This window comes from Nothobranchius furzeri, chromosome 12, assembly GCF_043380555.1.
Source record: "Nothobranchius furzeri strain GRZ-AD chromosome 12, NfurGRZ-RIMD1, whole genome shotgun sequence".
NCBI classification, from domain to species: Eukaryota; Metazoa; Chordata; class Actinopteri; order Cyprinodontiformes; family Nothobranchiidae; genus Nothobranchius; species Nothobranchius furzeri.
Window position 1 is genome coordinate 33,141,666 of NC_091752.1, and position 20,602 is coordinate 33,162,267.

Here is a 20,602-nt window from a genome sequence, read left to right on the forward strand (position 1 = left end):
CGGTTTGGACAAAGAACAAGGGATGATTCACCTGGAAATCAGCATCTCGGATAAACGTGAGTCATACAATAAATGTAAATATCTCAGACTCCTGGTCAAACAAGTAATATTTACTGTAACTCCTTTGCAATGGACTCAATAATGAACGATTGGTATCCAAACAAAAACCTGCACCCAAAGTGGCTGTTTGGAGACTCTTCAAGTGATTAAGTTATTATAATCTCCTGAGGTGACTTGGCTCTTTACTGGGCTGTGATTCAGAGAGAGGGGTGGTTGTTGGTGGGAGCTTCACGGGGCCTTGCATGTTAATATCCCATCCCTGGAGAGACTGCTTCATTTGGCTGACGCTAACACACCGGGACGCCTCTCCCTACTTCATCTAAATGAGTCAAAAGGAGAACTGACCTCCAATATTTTGCCTCACTTAGTACCACAAGCACATTAGAAACCTTGACTGTAGACTGCAGAGGGTTGCTTCTTTTTGTCTTTGTCGTAGTTTTAGATCTAATTTCTTGCTTACCCACAGGGTCACAGTACATAACTTGCAAACTTCAAAACTGCTCCGACGGAAACAAGGGCAAGCCTTTCCCCGGATTTATAATCCCCAACTCCCTGGTGGTCCAGGACGAGTACGTTTTTATCCAGGTGGGTCTTAAACTGCAAGGTCTGGCTTCATTAAAAGACGATTAAAAGCTGTAAAATCAGTGTGATCAGCCGCATCTTAATGTACAGTCGTGTTTTCCATTAACTGAAGGGAGCCATTATGGCGAGGAAGGAGGGGGCAGGAATAAAACCGCTCCTTTTTTTATGAGCACAACTACACCTCGATACAATTCACAGCATCATAATTAGAAGCAAACTCAAGGTTTTTATGGTGGTTAGAATGTTTTTTAACTCAGGCTAACAGTAATGTGTGTGTGTGTGTGTGTGTGTGTGTGTGTGTGTGTGTGTGTGTGTGTGTGTGTGTGTGTGTGTGTGTGTGTGTGTGTGTGTGTGTGTGGTAATTCTCTTGTATTTCTGTTAAAGGTGTCAGTGGGTGGACAGTCTGCTCACTATGTGTCCTATAAAAGAAGTGCTTTCTACCCGATGAAACTTCCCAAATACACTCTTCCCAAGGTAATGGAGCGTTTTCACTTTCTTCCTTTTCTAATAATTTTGGCATTGCCTCCAGTGCTTGTTGACAAATGTTTCAAAAAAATATTTTAATATAATTTATTATTTTCACACTAAGATTCCACTGAAATGAATTCATGCATGCATGGTTATGACCTTGGAGCTCAGTTTTTTTTTAAAGACCGGCACATAGTTCCTTAGATGTTCAACAGGAATTCAGTTTCACCACAAGTCCAATGAACGTTTTCTGGTGGGAACAAAAATGATGTTCTTTTGCACCAAACCTGCACTTATTTCAATTTAACATATGCACAGAAGGATTGCTTGTCTGAGAGTCAGTGTCAAACCAGAGTAGAGCTTTGATGCCTGCAGTTTTGTTTCAATAAATCTGCTTAAGTGTCCATCCATCCAGCCATCCATGCATGTCGGGGGAAATATCTCTGGGCACAGAGGACACATGTAGCAAATTGTGTTTCTCTTAAAGGTGTGGTTGACAAAAAAAACATATTTAAATGTTTTTTTTTTCTGATTATAATCAGTCACTCTGAGTTTTTCATGCAGGCTAAACATGAAAATAGTCTGCCACACTTATCTCCTGCATTAGCTTCTAATGGTGAAACTCTAGGATTTGAAAGTCCTCACAGATCTATCTCACACTGTCACTTAACATTCATGGTTTCACTGATCTTGACTCACGACGTGGAAGACTGTTGTTGTTTTAGCGTCCGATAATCAACAGAGGATGTCTTGGCTAGTTTAAGCTAACCGATGGCATTAGAAATTTCACCTCACGGCAGATGCACCTCCAGACTTGTTATTTGTGAAGTTGCATTGCTGTTATTCAATCTTGGGCGAGATGCCAAAATATCAGGAAATAAGACTCCAAAACCTGCCGTCTGAAGCACAGCTGTGATGTCGCAGATTTGGCCGTGCTTAGCCAGATGTTTGTGGGCTTTTTGGTGCCCTGAGCACAGCCTGCAAGGCATTTATTCCTACTAGAAACCACTGCAAATGTAATGATTAAATGAATAACGCTCTCCTTTAAAATAAAAATAAAAAACTCAACTAAACCAAACTAAATCCAGCTTCACTTTTAGTACCAAAACCACGCACCACCTTAGATATTGCTGATAGATGTCAAGGAGTAAAAAATTACTGAATCGCCTGTGTGGCTCTGCTGTTTGCACACCTGACCCTGCTATGCAGATTCACAGTTATTTTCTTCTTCAGTCATCAGAATCATATTGGTAGACGACTAATCCACTCAAAAGAATTCCTTCACATATTTGCTATATTTAGGACTTGCAGATAATCAGCACAGATGATAACCAGGTGGTGGCAGCGATTCAGGACTGGCACCAGAACGATTCGTACAACCTGTACACGTCTGAGCACAGAGGACTGTTCTTCACGCTCATGCTGGAGGATGTTGTGAGCAGCGGAGGGCCGGAGGACAACATCATGATAGAGCTGTACGAGGTAGGCAGGAACAGTGCTGTGGGCATGGTGCTGACATCTGATGACTCGCTTTTTCTTTTCACTGAAAATTGTTCAGCTGCACCAACTTAAAAAGAAATCTTGCATTTTTAAAATGATTGCTGCAACTTGCAATATTTTTTCTGACTATATTTGCCATAAAACTGCAAGATCGGTTCAATAAGAAATCCAGTTATATTGAGAAAGGACTGGAAAAAATAATCAGCAATAATCTTGATAAAAACAAGCCGCACTTCTCTGTTTTATTTTTAAATTAGCTTCTTCATTTTGATGATTGACTGTTGTTGGGGTTCTGCCCTCATGAGAAAATTACTATGCAGTATTTTCTCCAAAGGACTATGCCATCTACACCCTGAAATGTAGACAATAGGCATATTGATATCAGCGCCAGCAGGGACTCCATGTCCCATGATCCTCGGCAGCCGGCAGCAGCTTGATGATGTCATCAAGCGACGCCAAGTCTGCCAGGCCGCTACAGAGACCGCCCGCTGGACGTCTATAAAGCTGAAGCGCAGAGCAGAACTATTTCTCTTCCGTCCAGTCATCTGGAGTAAGGAGACCTTCGCCTCTGCTTCATACCGCTCCGGACAGAGCGTGCACGAGACCTAGCTGCTGAGATCGACCGATCAAGGCCATCTGATCTGCTCAGCTCGAACACAGAGGGACACCTTGTGTTCATTCGTTCAAGATATATTTTTTTCCTTTTTCCTCTCTCTCTTTCTCTCCCGTTTCTTTAATAGTCCGAAACAAGCGGTCGACCACGTGACCGCTTTAAAATAACAAACGGTTTTCTCTCCTCCGTACCAAAAACGCCAACGGATAATTGCAGAGTAAGCCGTTTCTTTCATTGTTTAATATCTAAGTTTGTTTATGCTGTGGCCAGGCTGACAGACTGTTAGATATGTGATTTGCCTTTATGACTGATCTGTTGTTTTTTTCTTGATCTTTGTGAAGCGATTTGAAGTGTTTTGATTAAGTTTACTGTGAACTCCACACACACAGTCAATCCTTTGGTCAGCCAAACAAAGGATCCGCCATTTTGTTTTCAAATTCCCTCCAGTTTGATAATCAGCTATCTCTGCTGGATCACATTACCATTTCACCCCACCGGTCTGATTAGATTGTTACTCCACATTATCATTCCATGGTTTCATTGCTTGTTGTTTGTTTTGATAAAATCAGTTGGTTGATGTTGATTGGCTAATACTTTGAAGGAGCTAAGGTGATAATATTAGTCAATAAATGTTATTGCCAATTAAGTTTTGTCTCAAGAGAATTTGTTTGTGTGGATAGAATAGGACTGCTGCTTGTTAAAAGAATTTTACGAACTTTAGACAGATTGATAGAGGTTTGGATTTATTTTACCCCTATTAAAGGGGTGGTGCCCCGAGGATATCCACAGATTTCCTAATTACGTAACAAATCGGTAAATATTTCCATGTTTACGAATTTTATTGATGAATCCAAAAAGTAAGCAAAGCTTACACATTATTTGTTGGCTAATAACCACAACACTGTTTTTTTCTTTCTAATCACCTTGAAGATTGATGTTCACTTGTCTAGATGTAATTAATTCTGCAAACAAAAAAGAAAGAAAGAAGAAAAGAAATACATCAACAAATAATTGCAATTCCAGTAATTTAATCAAGAAACAGTGGAATTTAATTCAAATGAATTTTATGATGTTAAAAATATGACAGTCAAAACTTCAGGCTTTGCGAAGCACAACTGTTATGATTTCTTAATAATTTTTTCATTTATTATCCGAACAGTGAAAATAAAAACTTATCTTTATTCCCTTTTCAGTTCAGTAAAATTTCAAAAGATAAAGAAAACAACATAGTGGTATCACTAGCATTAAATATTTTTAAAATAAAAAAATAAATGTATTTAAGAATCCCCAAGCTTAATTTAATAAATGCATCCCATGCAGTCCTGCAAGACCAGGACTTTATGGAGATTTTATTTCTCTGCTCTCTTTTCCTTTAGGCTATCTGCTCAGATGCCTTCTCTTTAATGGAACAGATGCTGACATATAACATTCCTTCAACTGCATCTGAGTGTGTTTTCTCATCAGGGCTAATATTGTTATCTTTTTCATTTGACTTTATTGTTGCACAGGAAAACATTAGGTCAGGACAGCTATTATTTACACACAGCCTCTGGTTTCAGTACAGACTTAATAACAGCCTTAACTTTTGCCCTGAACATGTATTTGTGTTGACAGCTCCACTATGAGGTTGCAGAGCATGCACAAGTGTGCATCACTGTGCATTATCCTCATCTTCAGCCAGCAGTGGGAGTATCACGTTGTTACAGTCTCACACCTAGGATGTCCACCAGCAGTAGCAGATGACCTCTGCACACGTTAGTGCTTGAGGAATGTTCTCTCATCCTTTGACAAAGATTCATCAGGACTAAGTAGAAATATGAACTTGAATGAAAGCTGTATGTAAGTCTACATCACCGCTCACAAATACAAAGAAGAAGAAATATCTTAGGGCTGTGCCATATGTTATTTTGATTCTACCCAGTCTTACAGATGGTCCAAAATAGTGCTCTACAAGTCAGAGAAGCCATCACTTTTAGACATCCCTACCTCTCAAAACCAGACCCTCAGCTTTACTTAAGTCTGAGTATCTCAGTTATTTTTGCCCCCCTCCTTCCCTTTTGTGTTATTTTCCTCCGTTCCACTCCCCCATCTCTCACATGCGCAGGTTGCCGGGATTAAAGGAGTGTTCCTGTCAAATAAAGTTGTTGAGAACCAAGTGAAAACTTATATCACGTACAACAAGGGCAGAGACTGGCGTCTTCTTCAGGCTCCAACAACCGATCTCCAGGGAAACAAGGTCTATTGTGAACAAGTAAGTGGGCCACTGATAGGAGATAGATATAGTTATTTGGATTTCCATTATCTGCTCTCAAAAGTTCTACGCTGCATCGTGCACGCCAGCATCCATGGTTAAAGACTGTGAATAAATCAGTTTCACAGCAACACAGCGCTATAAAATGAAGCAGGCTGTCATATAGTTTAATATACCTTCTGTCCCATCTGCAAACCTGCTCATTAATATAAATCATTTTCAAGTATCGCAGAAAATATGTTCATCTGCTGCTAAATCACTGAATCCTATTTACACTCTTTGCATTGGCTAGTTACATCGTAGATACTGAGATGCACAAAATAGCTTCTTTTCTGAGATAATGGAGTTTGTTAGATAAAAAAGGCAATTGAAAAAGCTGGGGATATGTTTTTTTATTAACTTTAATCTGGTTTGTGTTAAGTAAAAGTACAACATCTCTCAGAGACAATTATGAAGTGTTAGATCTGTGATGTAATGGAATCAAATTAAATTAAAAAAAATGTTGTATTTGGCCTTTTCAACCATCTCTGTAATTTAGCTGAGCGATACAACTCGTCCTCAGATGTAAAACATTTTTCAACATATACAACCCAGTTTAAAGGTATGTAGGACTTTAGTGAGATATTTACAGTGAGAAAATCCCCAAAGAGTTTAATGTTTCAGTCATTTTGGAAGGAAGGATATAATCAAACATGTTTCATATCCAGCTGGCTGTGGAGGTTGTCGGTTTTTCTCCTTTCAAAATAAAAGAAGGAGGGACGTGACTACCATTTACCATCAGTGAGCAGTGTTGGGAGTAACGCTGTACAAAAGTAATTAATTACTGTAATGCATTGCTTTTTGCTGTAATGTGGTAATGTAAGGCATTACAGGGAAAGAAAATGGGAATATTTACTCGGTACAATTGTCAGTAATACAGTAATTACAATGCATTTTTAAACCCAGAATCAAGATGTGGGTTTAACTAAAAATCTAACTGCGGGAAGCCTGAAAAAAGATCCAGTATCTACATATATGACGTCATTTATGGACTCAGCTTTGCGGGCATTCTACGAGCAGAGAGGACGCAGTGGTAATGGCTAAAATACTCCAGCTGCGTCCTCTGTGCGGCCGCTGTAATATTCACAAAATCGCTCCACTAAAACAAAGTCATTCGTTTGCGATCGTTTATATCGGCCCATATTCTCTGGTACTTAATGTACTTTTCAGCTGAGTTCATAATCTGTGCCCCGGTGATTTCAACTCATTGCTGCTGGAGCACAGCACATATTAAGCTTTATTTTTTATTTATTTATTTATTTTTTGCGTTCGGTAGATCCCTTTAACTGATTAGTTAGAAAGTAGGAAATCTAGGAAACAGATTTTCTGGAAGACGGAGAAAACATGCAGCATGCAGGAAGGTTAGAGAGAGAAAGGGCAAGAAATTATTCAAATAAAATCAAGAAAACAAAACAAAGTGCTTGAAAAGAAAAAAAGTAGGCAGATTTATCCCCAATACACATTTTTACCAGTGAAAAGCAATACTATATAAGCATTTAATATTTATACATGTGATAGAATCAGATCACCCCAGAAGTCAGTCCCACATCCAGGGCCGTATCAAGGCATTTGGGGACCAAGACAAATATAGGCTTGGAGCCCCCACCACCTCACTCCCTGCTCAGTTAATATAAGATGGCAGCGTGCTGAGAGTACAGATTGTTGTTGCTTTTATTTAATAAACAATCATTTGAAAGCACTGTTATTATATCTGACTGTTTTTAACAGCAATCCTAGCTCAGACACCACATCACCTTCCACATATCTTTCATGAGCTCACCGAGCGTAAGATTACCAGATTCTTTACTGAAGTTGTATTGGTGAAAGTAACGTAAAGTAATGCAAAAGTAGTGTAATCCCTTACGTTTTAAAATCTGTAATATTGTAATGTAATGAATTACTTTAAAATGAGGGTAACAAGTAATAAATAATGCATTACAGTTTTGAAGTAACTTGCCCAACACTGTCAGTGAGTGTGTGGTTGCTGTGTCTCCTGCAAGCTAATACTGCAGCGCTGACTATTGTAATTTGATGACGGCCGACATTAAGCTCCAGAGTTGTTTAAAGCGGCTGCAGTAACCAGATTTTACCACTGGATGTCATTTTTACTTCATTTCTACATAATGCACCTTTAACGTACCACAGATGTACATTCACACACTGAAGCTTTAGCATTTTTAAAGGAATCAAGAAAACTGTGGTTAGAATTAAAAAAATAACTGCATGTTTAAATTAATGAGATACTTTGCTACTTTTTCAAAAATTTTAATAATTTTCTTGAGTCAGTGTGTGCTGAAATTACCCTTTACATGGGTAAAGAAAGGCTACCAAGCCCCATATCGCCCCCTGTGGCCAGAATATTACACTTGCAGCTTCAGAGTGCCCGTCCGGTCTGTTGGGCTTAAAATGGAGCTACGTGGCACAGCAGTCTGGTTTCAGCATGTTTCTTACATGTCTTAGATCATGAACACACCTGACTTGTTTTAATTTAGTGATGAACCGCTCCTGTAGACACAAATGAAAGCTGAGAAGAAATTTCAGCTGTTAGATTGAGGTGTTAAAAAGCTGACGCACATCGAGGAGATGTTTTGCTTTCGATTTTACAAATGGACACTAGGGGGTGCTAAAAGCAAGCCAAAACTGCCTAGCCACACTTTAAACTCTAAATCCATTTTAAAATCAAATTTCAGATTCAGGAGCTTTTGTCAAAGAACAGTGTTAACAAATTCAGAAATGCTGAGGAGGTCTTGTGAGATTCGTTGCCCAGGCCACAAAATTTATAATTGTTGGATGTCTGATGCCTTTCTTGCCTCTGGTTGGCTGGAAGGGCTGTCCTGTGATTGGCTTTTTCATCAAGCAGAAAACCGTCTTCCCTCAATAAATGCAGGTTTTTTTTATGTCTGCAGCCAGATCTTGATGGGTTTTGTGGGTTAGGGTTACGGTTTGACTTTATATCCGTTGGTTCTCAAGCATTGGAGTTATCTTAACACTGACTTATTGCTATCTTACGTCTTCGCTTTTATAGGTTATGTTTGTTTGCAAGTTAGGACGCATCTATTATCATCTGTTCAAATGTGTACAATCTAATCAAAAAATATTTGAAAGGTGATAATGATTTAGGTTCATTTTTTACATTTTTCAGTATTTTTTTAAGAAACAGGAAAAAAAAGTTTGCAAAACAGGACAAAATGGTTATCGTAGCACTACATTTGCATTTTCTTTGCAAAACAGCTCGTGGCAGGAGGAAAGTTTGTACTTAGCGAGGAAGACAGTTTGCTGCCAAATGAAATAACCAATCATAGAATAGCCCTTCTAGCCAATCAGAGGTGAGAAAGGTGGGTAGCTCAGGTGGTAGAGCAGGTTGTCCAGTAATTGGAAGGTTGCAGGTTTGATCGTGGCTCCGACCATGGAATGCTGCTGTTGTGTCCTTGGGCAAGACACTTAACCCAACTTGCCTACTGGTGGTGGTCGGAGTGACCGGTGGCGCCAGTGTTCGGCAAGCCTTGCTTTTGTCAGTGCACCCCAGGCCAGCTGTGGCTCATCCCCATCAGTGTGTGCATGTGTGTGTGTGAATGGGTGAATGGTTGATTGTGTTGTGAAGCACCTTGGGGGGTTGTAGAACCCCAAGAAGGTGCTATACAAATACAGGCCATTTTTACCATTTCCTTGGACATCCTACAATTCCAAATTTTGCATCCAGCTCAACTGGCTCCTCTCGATGTGGAGGGGCAGCCAAGCCCCTAACGGATGAACGAGCTTCTCACCCTATCTCTAAGAGAGAGTCCAGACACCCTGCAGAGAAAACTCATTTTGGTCACTTGTATCCGTGATCTCGTTCTATCGGTCACTATCCAAAGCTCATGACCATAGGTGAGGATTGGAACGTAGATCGACTGGTAAATTGAGAGCTTTGCCTTCTGGCTCAGCTCTCTCTTCACCACGACAGACCCTAACCCTAACCCGCATCACTGCAGATGCAGCACCAATCGTCTATCGATCTCATGCTTCATCTTTCCCTCACTCGTGAACAAGACCCCAAGATACTTAAACCCCTCCACTTGGGGCAGGACACAATCCCAGGGAGTAGTCATGAAAGAGACTGTCTAGTTTTGGAATCAGAGGGCCTTATGTCTGCTTTTTATTGCTGATGTGGTTTAGTTGGCATCTTCAAGCCAAGACATTCACTATGCACTTGGGCTTGGTCAAGATTAGTAATTTCCTCCAAATCTGGGAACACCGTTCTGGATCAAAATATTATTCAATGCTCAGTAGTGGTTTTCACCTCAAAAAGATGAATTTAGGTATCATTGTTTTTGTCTGTGATGGTAGGAGGGAGTAAGAAAAGGACTGGTTTATTTGGTTAGAGAAGGAGCTGAGCTTAAAGGCAAATCTCTTTACTGCTTCATGTTCCAACCCTGACCTATGGTCATGATTTTGATACTTACCCAAATGATCAAGTCTCAAATACAAGCTGCTGAAAAAGCTTCCTTTGTAGGGTGGCTGGGCAAAACCTTAGAGCTAAGCGAGGAGTTTCACATTTAAGAAAGATTTAGAGCCACCTCTGCATCATTAGAAGTCAGTTAAGCTGATTTGGGCAAATTTAATACAAGTTTGAGGGGCTTACTGTTGGCCCTTCTTTGGAGATTTTCTTGGGACAAGCAGCTTAATGGAGACCTCAGGTCAGACCCAGTAGTCACTATCATACATTTTCTCATGGCCTGAAAACACCTTGAGATCCCCCAGAAAGACCTGGAGAGTTTGCTTCTGCAACCCACCTTTGGATAAGAGGATAAGAACAGAAGTACAAATGTATTTTAGTTGAACTTTATCTCATTTCTCAAGTTGCTGTTGTAGAATTTGAGACTGTAGTGCAATGCTTTTGTCTAAAATATGATGGAGAACAAAACAAAACAAAAAAAAATACAGCAAAAGGCCAGGTTTGCAGACATTAATCATGCACTCAGACTTTTGTCTCTTGCCATCAGGGAGGAGGTACACTTTTCATAACCAGGCCAAGGCAGATGACATTTCCCATCAGCTGTTGGATTCTTTAACAAGCTATAGGTCATCTTACTATTACCGTATATGTACAAACTCTCACAGGAACATGTATAACAAGCATCTTGTGTTTTTGCTGGTTTTCTGTGCACATTTATACACTTATTTTTCATCTCTTCTTTTAAGTGAGTCGTTGAATATTTGTGCCCTCCTTTTTCGAAGACGTCCATGTTCTAAAACTGGATCAGATCTGTATCGGTTTTTGTTTTCTTTATTTCCACATTTTGACTCCCTCATGTTAATCCCCTTGTTGTTTGGCAGCCGTTCTGTTCGCTGCATCTGCACCTTCATGTTTCGGAGAATCCTTACGCCTCGGGAAACATCATCAGCAAAGACACGGCTCCAGGAATTATTGTAGCATCAGGTGAGATTGGATTTGCACGGGACTCTGCACATTCATTCAGTTGTTTACTCTTTGCCATAATGACCTAAACCATATCTGCTAGCACTCTCGGGTAGTCAGATGCTCCTGGTGTGTGACTTCTCCCCGTACTGCACATCTGGTCCATGTTAAGAATAGCTGGAGTTTTGTCTGTAAAACCTGTCCAAGTGACATTTAGAATAATAAGAGAAGTTGCTGCTGAAATGCTGCCTTTTTTCTGTTTGTTTAGGTGTGGTTGGATCTGAGCTGACCAGTTCCAACGTTAGCATCTTCATCACATCTGATGCTGGAAACACATGGAGAGAGGTACAAAAAGAGGGGTAAAAACTTTGAAGCTCTGGACCTGAGAGGTTCTTTTCTATAATTCAACTCTTGCCCTTCTTTTAAAACAGCTTCATTCATTCAACAACATAAAGAACAATTCAGTAAACGTCATTCTTCCCTTGAACTTTTATTCAGAATAACCCAGGGAGCATCTTTTGTGAAGAAAATACATATATATGTGACTTAGGAGAGGATTTATTTGAATAGAGTGGGCAAACATAGCTCATCTCAGAAATTCACTGCCAGCTTTCTTTTCTCCCTTTTCAGCTGTCGGTCCTGCAGTCACTTTTCCTTCGGGGTGGAGAAGTGAACATTGACAGCTAGCCTTGTGCATTCATGATCTTTAAAACAAACAAAACAAAGGGAGCATACAGATTTCTGCCGGTGGCGTAGGACTCCAGAAAAAAAGAATCAATAATTTCTTTCTTTCTTTTTTTTTTTTTTTGTCTATATGAAACTTGTGAAATTATCAGTTGTGCTTGTTTGCTTATTCATTGCGGAGGTCAGAGCATGTGTGTTCCTTAAGCTGGCACCTACGCATAGTTTCACAGACTTGAGAAACATCTTCTCCGGCGAGTTGAAACAAAGCTGGCTCTCTGTGCAGATTTTTCAGGAGGAGTACAGCGTGTTTTTCCTGAATCAAGGAGGATCTCTGGTGGCCATCCGGCACACACCTCTGCCAATTAGACACATTTGGTAAGACTCTCCAAGGACGTCTTACATCTCTTTCTGAGCCTGCGCTCAATCTTCAAAACAAGGAGTGAGATGAATTGCTGCAAAGGCTTTTTCTTACTGAATCTAGCTCCATTTGTGGTGGGTCTCTCTCTCCCCCAGGCTGAGTTTTGATGAGGGCAGAAACTGGGACAAGTATAGCTTCACCTCCTCTCCACTCTATGTTGACGGGGTGCTGGGGGAGCCTGGAGAGGACATCCTCATAATGACGTAAGATACGAGGGAATCATGAGAAGATGATTATGTGTTTCCAATATGTTAATTAGTGCACTGGCTAATCGTATGATAACACTTTATAAAAAAATGTTTTTGACCCGGTTTTCTGACTCCATCATGCAGAATATTTGGACATTTTAGTCATCGATCTGAGTGGCAACTTGTCAAGATTGACTTCCGGTCAATTTTCCAACTCCCGTGCACATCTGAGGACTATGTCACCTGGCAGTTACACAATGAGGTAAAAACTGTATTTCTGATAATTAAAGGTGCAATAAGTATGGATTTTACAGTGAAATATTTACAAAATAGTCTAATGTCATGCCAATCACGTTGGAAGGAAGTTTACATTGAAACACATTTACTGTATTTCTCAACCAGAAGGGAGATTTTAATAAGGGAGAAATAGGACGATGTCATTGTTTACAAACTGTCCTACCCGCATACTTCCTGGTTTCAGAGCCCATCATATTTGGGCTAATGGTGCTGCTAAGACTGTGCCCTCATTTGTAATTTGATACTAGCCAGCAAAGACCAGCTGGGTTGTGAAAAAAATTGAAGCCAGTAACGGGAGCAACCCAGAAGTAAGTTCTTGTACCCTAAAAGGCCACAACATTCTTACTCTAATTTCGGGTGAAGATGGCTAAAGGCTAATGTTAAGCTAACAATCCTAACGGTGAATTAGAAGGAAACTGTCAAATGTAAAAATATCTCAAGCTACTTTTTTTTTGAAGGTGCATTATGCAGAAATGAAGTAAAAAAAGACATCCTGTGGTAAAATCTGTTTACTGCAACCACTTTAAACAACTCTGGAGCTTTTTGCCGGCCGTCGTCAAAATACAATAGTCGGCGCTGCAGTATTAACTCGCAGGAGACATGGCAACCCCACACTCACTGATGATAAACAGTAGTTACGTCCCTCCTTCCTTTGTTTTGAAGGGAGAAAAACTAACAATGCCCACAGTCAGCTGGATATGAAATATGTTTCAGTATAACCGTCCCTCCAAAATGACTGAAACATTAGACTCTCTTGGGATTTTATCACTGTAAAATTCTCACTATATTTTAAAATATTGCACCTTTAATTATCAACAACTCGATGAAACGTATTTATGTAATTATGAACGTACTGTGTATGACTCGTTTTCAGTTGTCATCTAGAATTTTCTGGCACTGATCCCGTAGGCATACACTGATAAAGCTGGACATAGCCTGCCCACTTCTTTCTTAATGTCTAAAATGCCACAAAATGGAAAGTTCCCACTACCGCCATCTTAGCCATGTCATATGTCTTGTCACGCCCAGGCAATCCAAAAATGGGAAAAGAGGTGGTGCTTTGAGGATGGGAGCAAATGGTTGACACCCATAAACTGAATGAATGTAGCTACAACAAGCTAACCAAAGCTACATGGAAGCTAACTGAGGTTTTGGGGGCTCTTAGCCAGAAAAACTTGGTTGCGAAGCACGCATCAGCTCAAAGAGGTACAGTGTTTCTGTGGTCTCGGGAGAGCCCCAAAAGATGGGAGCAGCCTGCCCCCCCAGTCTAGCAGCTGTACCTGGCCAGGAGATGAGAGAAGCCGGGAGCTAGCCTCACTCGGCTGCCTCTAGGAAGCTAGAGTGGCAGTTTCGTGGATCTCTGAGCGCAGGATGCCCACTGCAGAAGGAAGACAAACCTAAACCTCCCCTCCACTGCTGCAACCTCACAGATCTTAGGCCACAGTGGACAATCAAAGCCCCGAAGCCTCGGCTTGCCTCGATTAGCTTACCTAGCTCAAGTTATGTTACCCATTCAGCTATACCAAAACGTCATATTTTAACCCATCTTTGACCAAGGGTGCTGCATTCAGTACTAGGAAAAAACAGGGTTTCCTCCTTTCTGCTGGGTTTGCTTTTATGTCTCATTTAACTGTTAAAAAATAATTTATGTCTGGAAATTTTTTGATAAGTCCAAAAAAAGAAACTGTCCAGGGAGGGAAAAAAAAAAAAAACATCTTACTTTTACATAAACCATAATCTGCAGGGTCAAAGATCACTAGCTCTTTTTGTGAAAGCTTCCCCCAATAAAACTAAATAATGTGTAAGCATGAAAATCATGTAAAAAGACAAAAAGTTAGGAAAATGTGAGATTTTAGCCTGAATGCAACAATTTCTATGGGGTTTGACCCAATTCTATGGGGTTTGACCCGTGCCAAAACCCGTGCACGTGGAATCCGCATGCAATGATCTGCCACAGGCCACGCCTCCAGAGTGCCAAAACCCCTTAACAGCCGAGCGAGTGGAGTCAGAAACCGAGCGCGCAGAGGCTGCCGAGCGCGCAGAGAGGCTGCCGCACGCGCACGTTTTCCTCTGCCGTGTGCTCGTTGGCAACGCGCTGACGCAGGTTTGTCACTTGTGCACATTCTTGTGCGCTCACAGGCACAGTTTGCTCCCTCTCAGTGCACAAATGACCTCTCGCCATGTATATTTTCACTCGCGAGTCCCATTCACACGCGCGATGTGGACCCTTGTCTAACCCCATAAATTTCAGACAACGACAGCCAGAGTAAAAACAAAGTAAAAATTTTAAATGTCAGTTTTACTAAATAAGAAAATTATTTATAAAACCGCATGACAAAAGTAATTACCCTTTTATTAAACCACAAGTTAATTGTAATCAGTCACACAAATAGGAGAGCCAAGTTCATTTACATTCAGACCAATAGAATTAGGAAATAGAACCTATTCTGACTACATAACTTTGAGATCTAATACTACATCATGCACTGTTCACAAACTAAAGAGCCCAGAACAACAGCCAAAGTTCTACAGGGCTCAGTTGGTCAAAGTCAAAGTTCATAAATCAACAAATAATACACAGACTGGGCAAAAAGGACATCGTGTGTGGGTTTCAGAATCAGAAAAATCTGCAGACCATTAAGAACACAAAGACCTGACTCAGATGAAACAACAAAAAATCCCTAGAACATTTGAAAAAATATTGTTTAAAATGATGTTACATCTGCTAAAAAAAAAAAGCACTGCAGCAAAAAGAAAATCATACTAACAATCAAGCATATTGGTGGTAGTGTGATGTCTGTTGTTTTTCGGCTTTGTACTAAAAAAATCCTGAATGCCTTTACCCCAAAGAGCAGATTCATGCTGGAAAACCTTATAGTGTGGTTCTATAAAAACTTCTATGCAAATAAGAGCAGGACAAGATCCCTCTACATCGATTCGTGAGACTCAAGTGCAGTCAAGCGTCGTCACTGACACTTGTTGCTACTGATGATGAAGCAGAAAATGTTAAGTGTGACGAACACAGGAAATCTGCAAAATGGTAAATACCTTTTCACAGAACAAATGGAAGGAGTTTATTACAAAGGTACAAAAAATATCACATGATATTGAAGAGAGACGCTTTTAAGATCTCACAGTGACATTTGCTTCAGTAGAAATGTGAAGCTAATACTTTACACACAATGAAGATTCCAATTTAAAGAAAAACATTCAGTCAAACTATTAAATGCATTTCTATTGGAAATATTTAAAATTTCAACAACTGTGGCTTGACAGTGGTAAAATTTCTTAACCTCTTATTTACAATTATGGGAAAAAAGCTGAGAAGATAAAATAGTTTTGGAGGATTTTGGATGTAGATTCATTCTTTTCTGCTCAGTACAAGGATAACAATCTTAAAGCCAGCCTCTCCATCCCTGACACAGCACTGTGGACTCTCCCAGCCACTGATTAAGCTCAAAGAATTGCTTTGATTTGGTTACACAATAAATGCGAGATGGCAAAATAAAAAAGAGCTGATATGTTTTTGATGCATTATTTATCACAGGGTGAAGTGTGCATCATGGGAATGAAGCGAATCTTCCAAAAACTGAGAGCAAACGCTCGATGTGTCAAGGCTCGGGATCAGTATATTTCTCAGATGTCAGACTCCTGCCCGTGCACAGAGGCTGATTTTGAGTGGTGAGTTCCCTTCTCCAGAGCTACACTCTTTCACTTCATTAAATCAAATGCTTAACACTTAGTCTACAGAGACAGTGTGTGAAGCACGAAAGGTTTTAGGCAGCATATGTAAGATTTCAATTGTTTTCTCTTACATATTTATGGACTTAAAACAGAAACTCCTTCAAAATAAAACAACACTTGTATTTTACTGTGTAAGAATGAAAGCACTTTTATTTATTTTTCATCTCTCTGGTGCTGACTGAACACCAACAGTACTGCAGAGCCGAACAGCACCCTGTTGCTTAGCATTTCCCTTCTCCTGCGGTCGTGTCTCCCTGATCTTTATGAAAGAAACATGACATATCTGAAAGCGTTTTAACAGGGCATGATTATAATGTGTGTAAACACAAACAATGATTTCTCTGCTTCAGATGTTTGATACATAAAACATCAAAAGCTGCTGTTCTGTGGGATCTTTCCTCTAACCTGGAGTATTTCTGGCTCTGCACTTATTGATTCTGTCTTGACTGAATATTTCCATTTGAAGTTTGAGGATAAATGATAACTCATCTTGGTAATGCTTCCTTGGCTGAAACAGTGACTATGGGTTTGAGAGGCAAATTGATGGGAGCTGCACACCAGCTTTTTGGTTCACGCCATCAGCAACATCTCGAGACTGCCTAACGGGAGACAGCTTCCTCAACACAACGGGGTACGTTTAATTTATTTATACTGTCACATAGTGACATAGTGTGGTTTCAACCCATATTTTTCTGAATAGAATCAAAATTTTAAAAAGTAAATGCAATAAAAGGAAATAAAGTTGTAATTGTACATCCTGTGTTTTATGATGAAGAGCATAGTTGAGCTTTTTACATCTCAATATATATTTTCAGTAGAGCTTTATTGATCAAAATTTAATGGAAGATCGAGGAGATCCATAGGCGGATTGGTGCTGCATTTGCAAGGATGTGAGCGTCATACTGATCTATCATGGTGAAGAGAGAGCTGAACCGGAAGGCAAAGCTCTCAATTTACCCGTTGATCTACGTTCCAACCCTCACCTATGGTCACGAGCTTTGGGTAGTGACCGAAAGAACGAGATCATAGATACAAGCGGCTAAAAAGTGTTTTCTCTGCTGGATGTCTAGGCTCTCCCTTAGAGATAGGGCGAGAAGCTTGGTCATCTGGGAGGGGCCAGAGTAGACCTGCTGCTCTTCCACATTGAGTGGAGCCAGTTGAGCTAGTAAGGATGCATGACACCTCCCTGGTAAGATTCTCAGCGCACATCCAACTGGGAGGTGACCCAAAGGAAGACCAAGGGCACGCTGGAGGGACTATGTCTCTCAGATAGCCAGGGGACGCCTTGGGATTCTACTGGAGGAGCTGGCCCAAGTGGCTGGGGAGAGGGAAGTCTGGGTCTCCCTGCTTAGGCTGCTGCCTCCGCGACCCGATCCCGGATAAGTGTAAGAGGATGGATGGATGGATTTAATAGAATTTAAGCTTAACTGCCTGTATCAAGTTTCAACATTTGCTCCACTTTCCTTTTCTTTTGAACACACGTTTGCTGACTAAATGCTATAAATGTAGGATTTTTAAGATCAGTGTTTGTAAATTTGGTTGAGCATCACTGTCCACAAAGACAGTATATTTTCACACATCTCAGGGGTTTTCCCTCAATATTCCCACAAACAGGTGTCAAATTATTAACAGTCCTAGGGTTTACACTTGACCAGGATCTATAAACAACCTCTGGTGACAGATATTAGACAGATTTAAAATGCCAATGAGATTTTAAACAGAAAAAACAATAACTGTAGCTCTATCCACTAGGGATGAGTACGCCATTTTTATTTGTATCAGAGCCGGCCCAAGGCATATGCAACCTAAGCAACTTCTTTGAGCCCCCACATCAACAGGGAGCCCCCAAGAGCACCAAGATGACATGAGTAAAAAAATGTTTTAATACATTTAAATAATACCAACTAAATAAAATTTCACATTAAAAAAACTATGTATCTGTATTATTTTCTGTAGTATAATCTGGTTTTATTTTGTAGTACTGTCATTTTAAGCACAGAGTAAACCTAACTTTTTTACTGTTAAATGAGCATTTGCCTGCTGATGTTTCAAATAGCTGAATTCATATACCACACTTAAATGACACTCTTCATTTCAAAATGCTAATTAATTAAAGCATTGTTGTTGGTTTGCTGCTCTGGGAATGTTAAAATCAATAACCACAATAACACGAGTTTGATGTAAGCTAATTGCAAAAGATGCTAATGATGGTGGAAATGTTACACAAATGGTGCAGCTTAGGAATGATGAATTATCTGGTATTGACTTGTTGATATGGGGGCCATTCAGGGAAACCTGTTTAGGGACCCGGCTTGGGCCAGCCCTGATTTGTATAACACCTTACACAGAAAAAAACCAATGGTGCTTCACAATAAAACAGAATCAAATACAAGAATATGAACAAACATGATAATAACACAAAAAAGTTAAGTAAAAGCAAGTTTAAAAAGCCACATTTTTTAAATGAATTAACGCAGCAAAGAGAGAGCGGAAGAGTGTTCCACAGCCTTGGAGCCGTAGCCTTAAAGCTGCTTTCCGGAGGTTTCTCCTTTCAGAAATTATGTATGATTTGTCAGAAATCCGTAAAAGCGATTTTCTTATCACGTACTGTGATAAAATGTAAGCGATACGTCTTTTTTATTTTGCTAACCACGCACCCTGCCCCGCAGAGCTCCGTGCAATAGGAAACCGAGCGCCAACCAGAACTAACCAATAGCGTTAGACTACCCCTTACGTGCTTCAAATTTAAGGAATGCCTCGGCTGATGCAGAGTTGATGAATTTTTCACGGACAAGTAAGTCTCTAAAATATAAATATATGAGAACACAGCATGACATGAGAATAATACTCGTAAAACAGCGTGTTTTAGATCTGTTTGTCGGCTACAAAAGCACATTTATAAACAGAAATGTGAAGTCGCCATCTTAAAAAAACAGAGAAACAGAGTTTTTGTTTGTTATGCTTGTCAGCCACTAGATGGTGCCACCCGATAAGAGAACTACTCCAGAAAGAAGCTTTAATGCCGCAATCAAAACAGGACTTTAGGTGGGATTTTGGGACCACCAAGAGCATCTGACCTTCTGATCTCAGGCAACGTTTGGGAGTGTAAAATATGAAGGAGCTTGACTATGTAAAGCTGGGCGGACACTGTGCGACTTTTTCACTCGTAGCACTCAGCTTCAGCTCAAACTGTACAACTTCCTCGCAGGGCAGATCTCACGAGTCATGCGCTCACACTGTATGACCCAGTTCTCGGATGCAACCTGACTGCTCACACTGTACGTCTGGTAGCAACACGTCGGACCTTAAAAATATGCTAAAAATAGCCGTTTTTACACATCACGTCAGACTTTTTTGTCTTGTTTTGCCTGTTGTCCTTCGGGAGTGCTGCAGGAGGACACACAGGGATTTATGGGGTTTGGATGAGGAAAACGAAATAAAGAAAGTAAATCTGTGTTTTGTGATCAGTTTAATTTGACATGAACACGACAAACACGCTTTCTTGACAATCCTTGTCATTGTGTGTAAAAAAAAATGTAGGAATAAAAACGAACAACGTGTGTTATTAGGGAAATAGCGGGCGAGCAGTGTTGATGCATGATTGCGCATGCGCCGTGAGCGATTCTGGTACTTTTTGGGTCGCAGCCGCTCGCTGCACCGCTTCAACCCTCAAGAGGAACGAGCAAAATATCAAACACTCCAGAAGTACATGCGAGCTCACGATTGCTGATCAGTAGCTGATCACATGGTGTTAATCGCCTCTCGTAATTCCATGTATACTACACAACGCTCAGCGCAAAACTTGCCCCGATCTTGTGGATTCTCGCACGAGTGGAAAATCGGCTCAAAAAAGTGAAATAGTCGCACAGTGTACACCCGGCTTAAGACTTTAAAAGTTAAGAACAGGTTTTTAAAAAGAACTCTAAAATGTATAGGAAGCTAGAGAAGTGAGGCCAGGATAGGACAGGAATAATGTGGGATTGTTTATGAACTCAAGATAACAGTCTTGCAGCAGAATTTTGCACTAGTTGTAAACCTTTTTGAGATTTAGACCAGCTAAGAGACTGCTGCAATAGTCCAGGTAAGATGAATCAATGCATGAATGACCATTTCCAGATTGGACTTAGAAGTTAAAGGTTTTAATTTAGAGATGTTCTGGAGATGAAAAAAGCTGTTTTTAATTAGTTGATTACAATGCTGTTCGAAAAACATTGCAGAATCAAATGTGACACCTATGGCCCGTTCACAGGGTTGAACAAAAGAGGATAAGAAACCTAGGTGAAGCTTTATACCAGGGATTTCCATGTCTGGTCTCAAGTAATTTTCATTTAACTATTGCTTGAATTCAGACAAGCAG

General features: G+C 40.3%; 1 protein-coding gene across 2 annotated transcripts in view; it reads left to right on the forward strand.

The window, feature by feature from the left end:
• Window positions 1-20,602, forward strand: part of LOC107376006 (VPS10 domain-containing receptor SorCS1) — an 88,492-nt gene that overhangs the window by 45,513 nt on the left and 22,377 nt on the right. For both annotated transcript variants that reach the window (XM_015944879.3, XM_054750337.2), the window contains exons 6-17: window positions 1-56; window positions 527-645; window positions 1,027-1,116; window positions 2,413-2,592; window positions 5,328-5,474; window positions 10,833-10,935; window positions 11,183-11,259; window positions 11,882-11,973; window positions 12,112-12,219; window positions 12,349-12,466; window positions 16,049-16,182; window positions 16,763-16,876. The exon at window positions 1-56 is cut by the window's left edge and continues 9 nt beyond it. In XM_015944879.3, coding sequence (XP_015800365.3) covers window positions 1-56; window positions 527-645; window positions 1,027-1,116; window positions 2,413-2,592; window positions 5,328-5,474; window positions 10,833-10,935; window positions 11,183-11,259; window positions 11,882-11,973; window positions 12,112-12,219; window positions 12,349-12,466; window positions 16,049-16,182; window positions 16,763-16,876 — 1,338 coding nt within the window. The remainder of the gene's footprint in view (window positions 57-526; window positions 646-1,026; window positions 1,117-2,412; window positions 2,593-5,327; window positions 5,475-10,832; window positions 10,936-11,182; window positions 11,260-11,881; window positions 11,974-12,111; window positions 12,220-12,348; window positions 12,467-16,048; window positions 16,183-16,762; window positions 16,877-20,602) is intronic.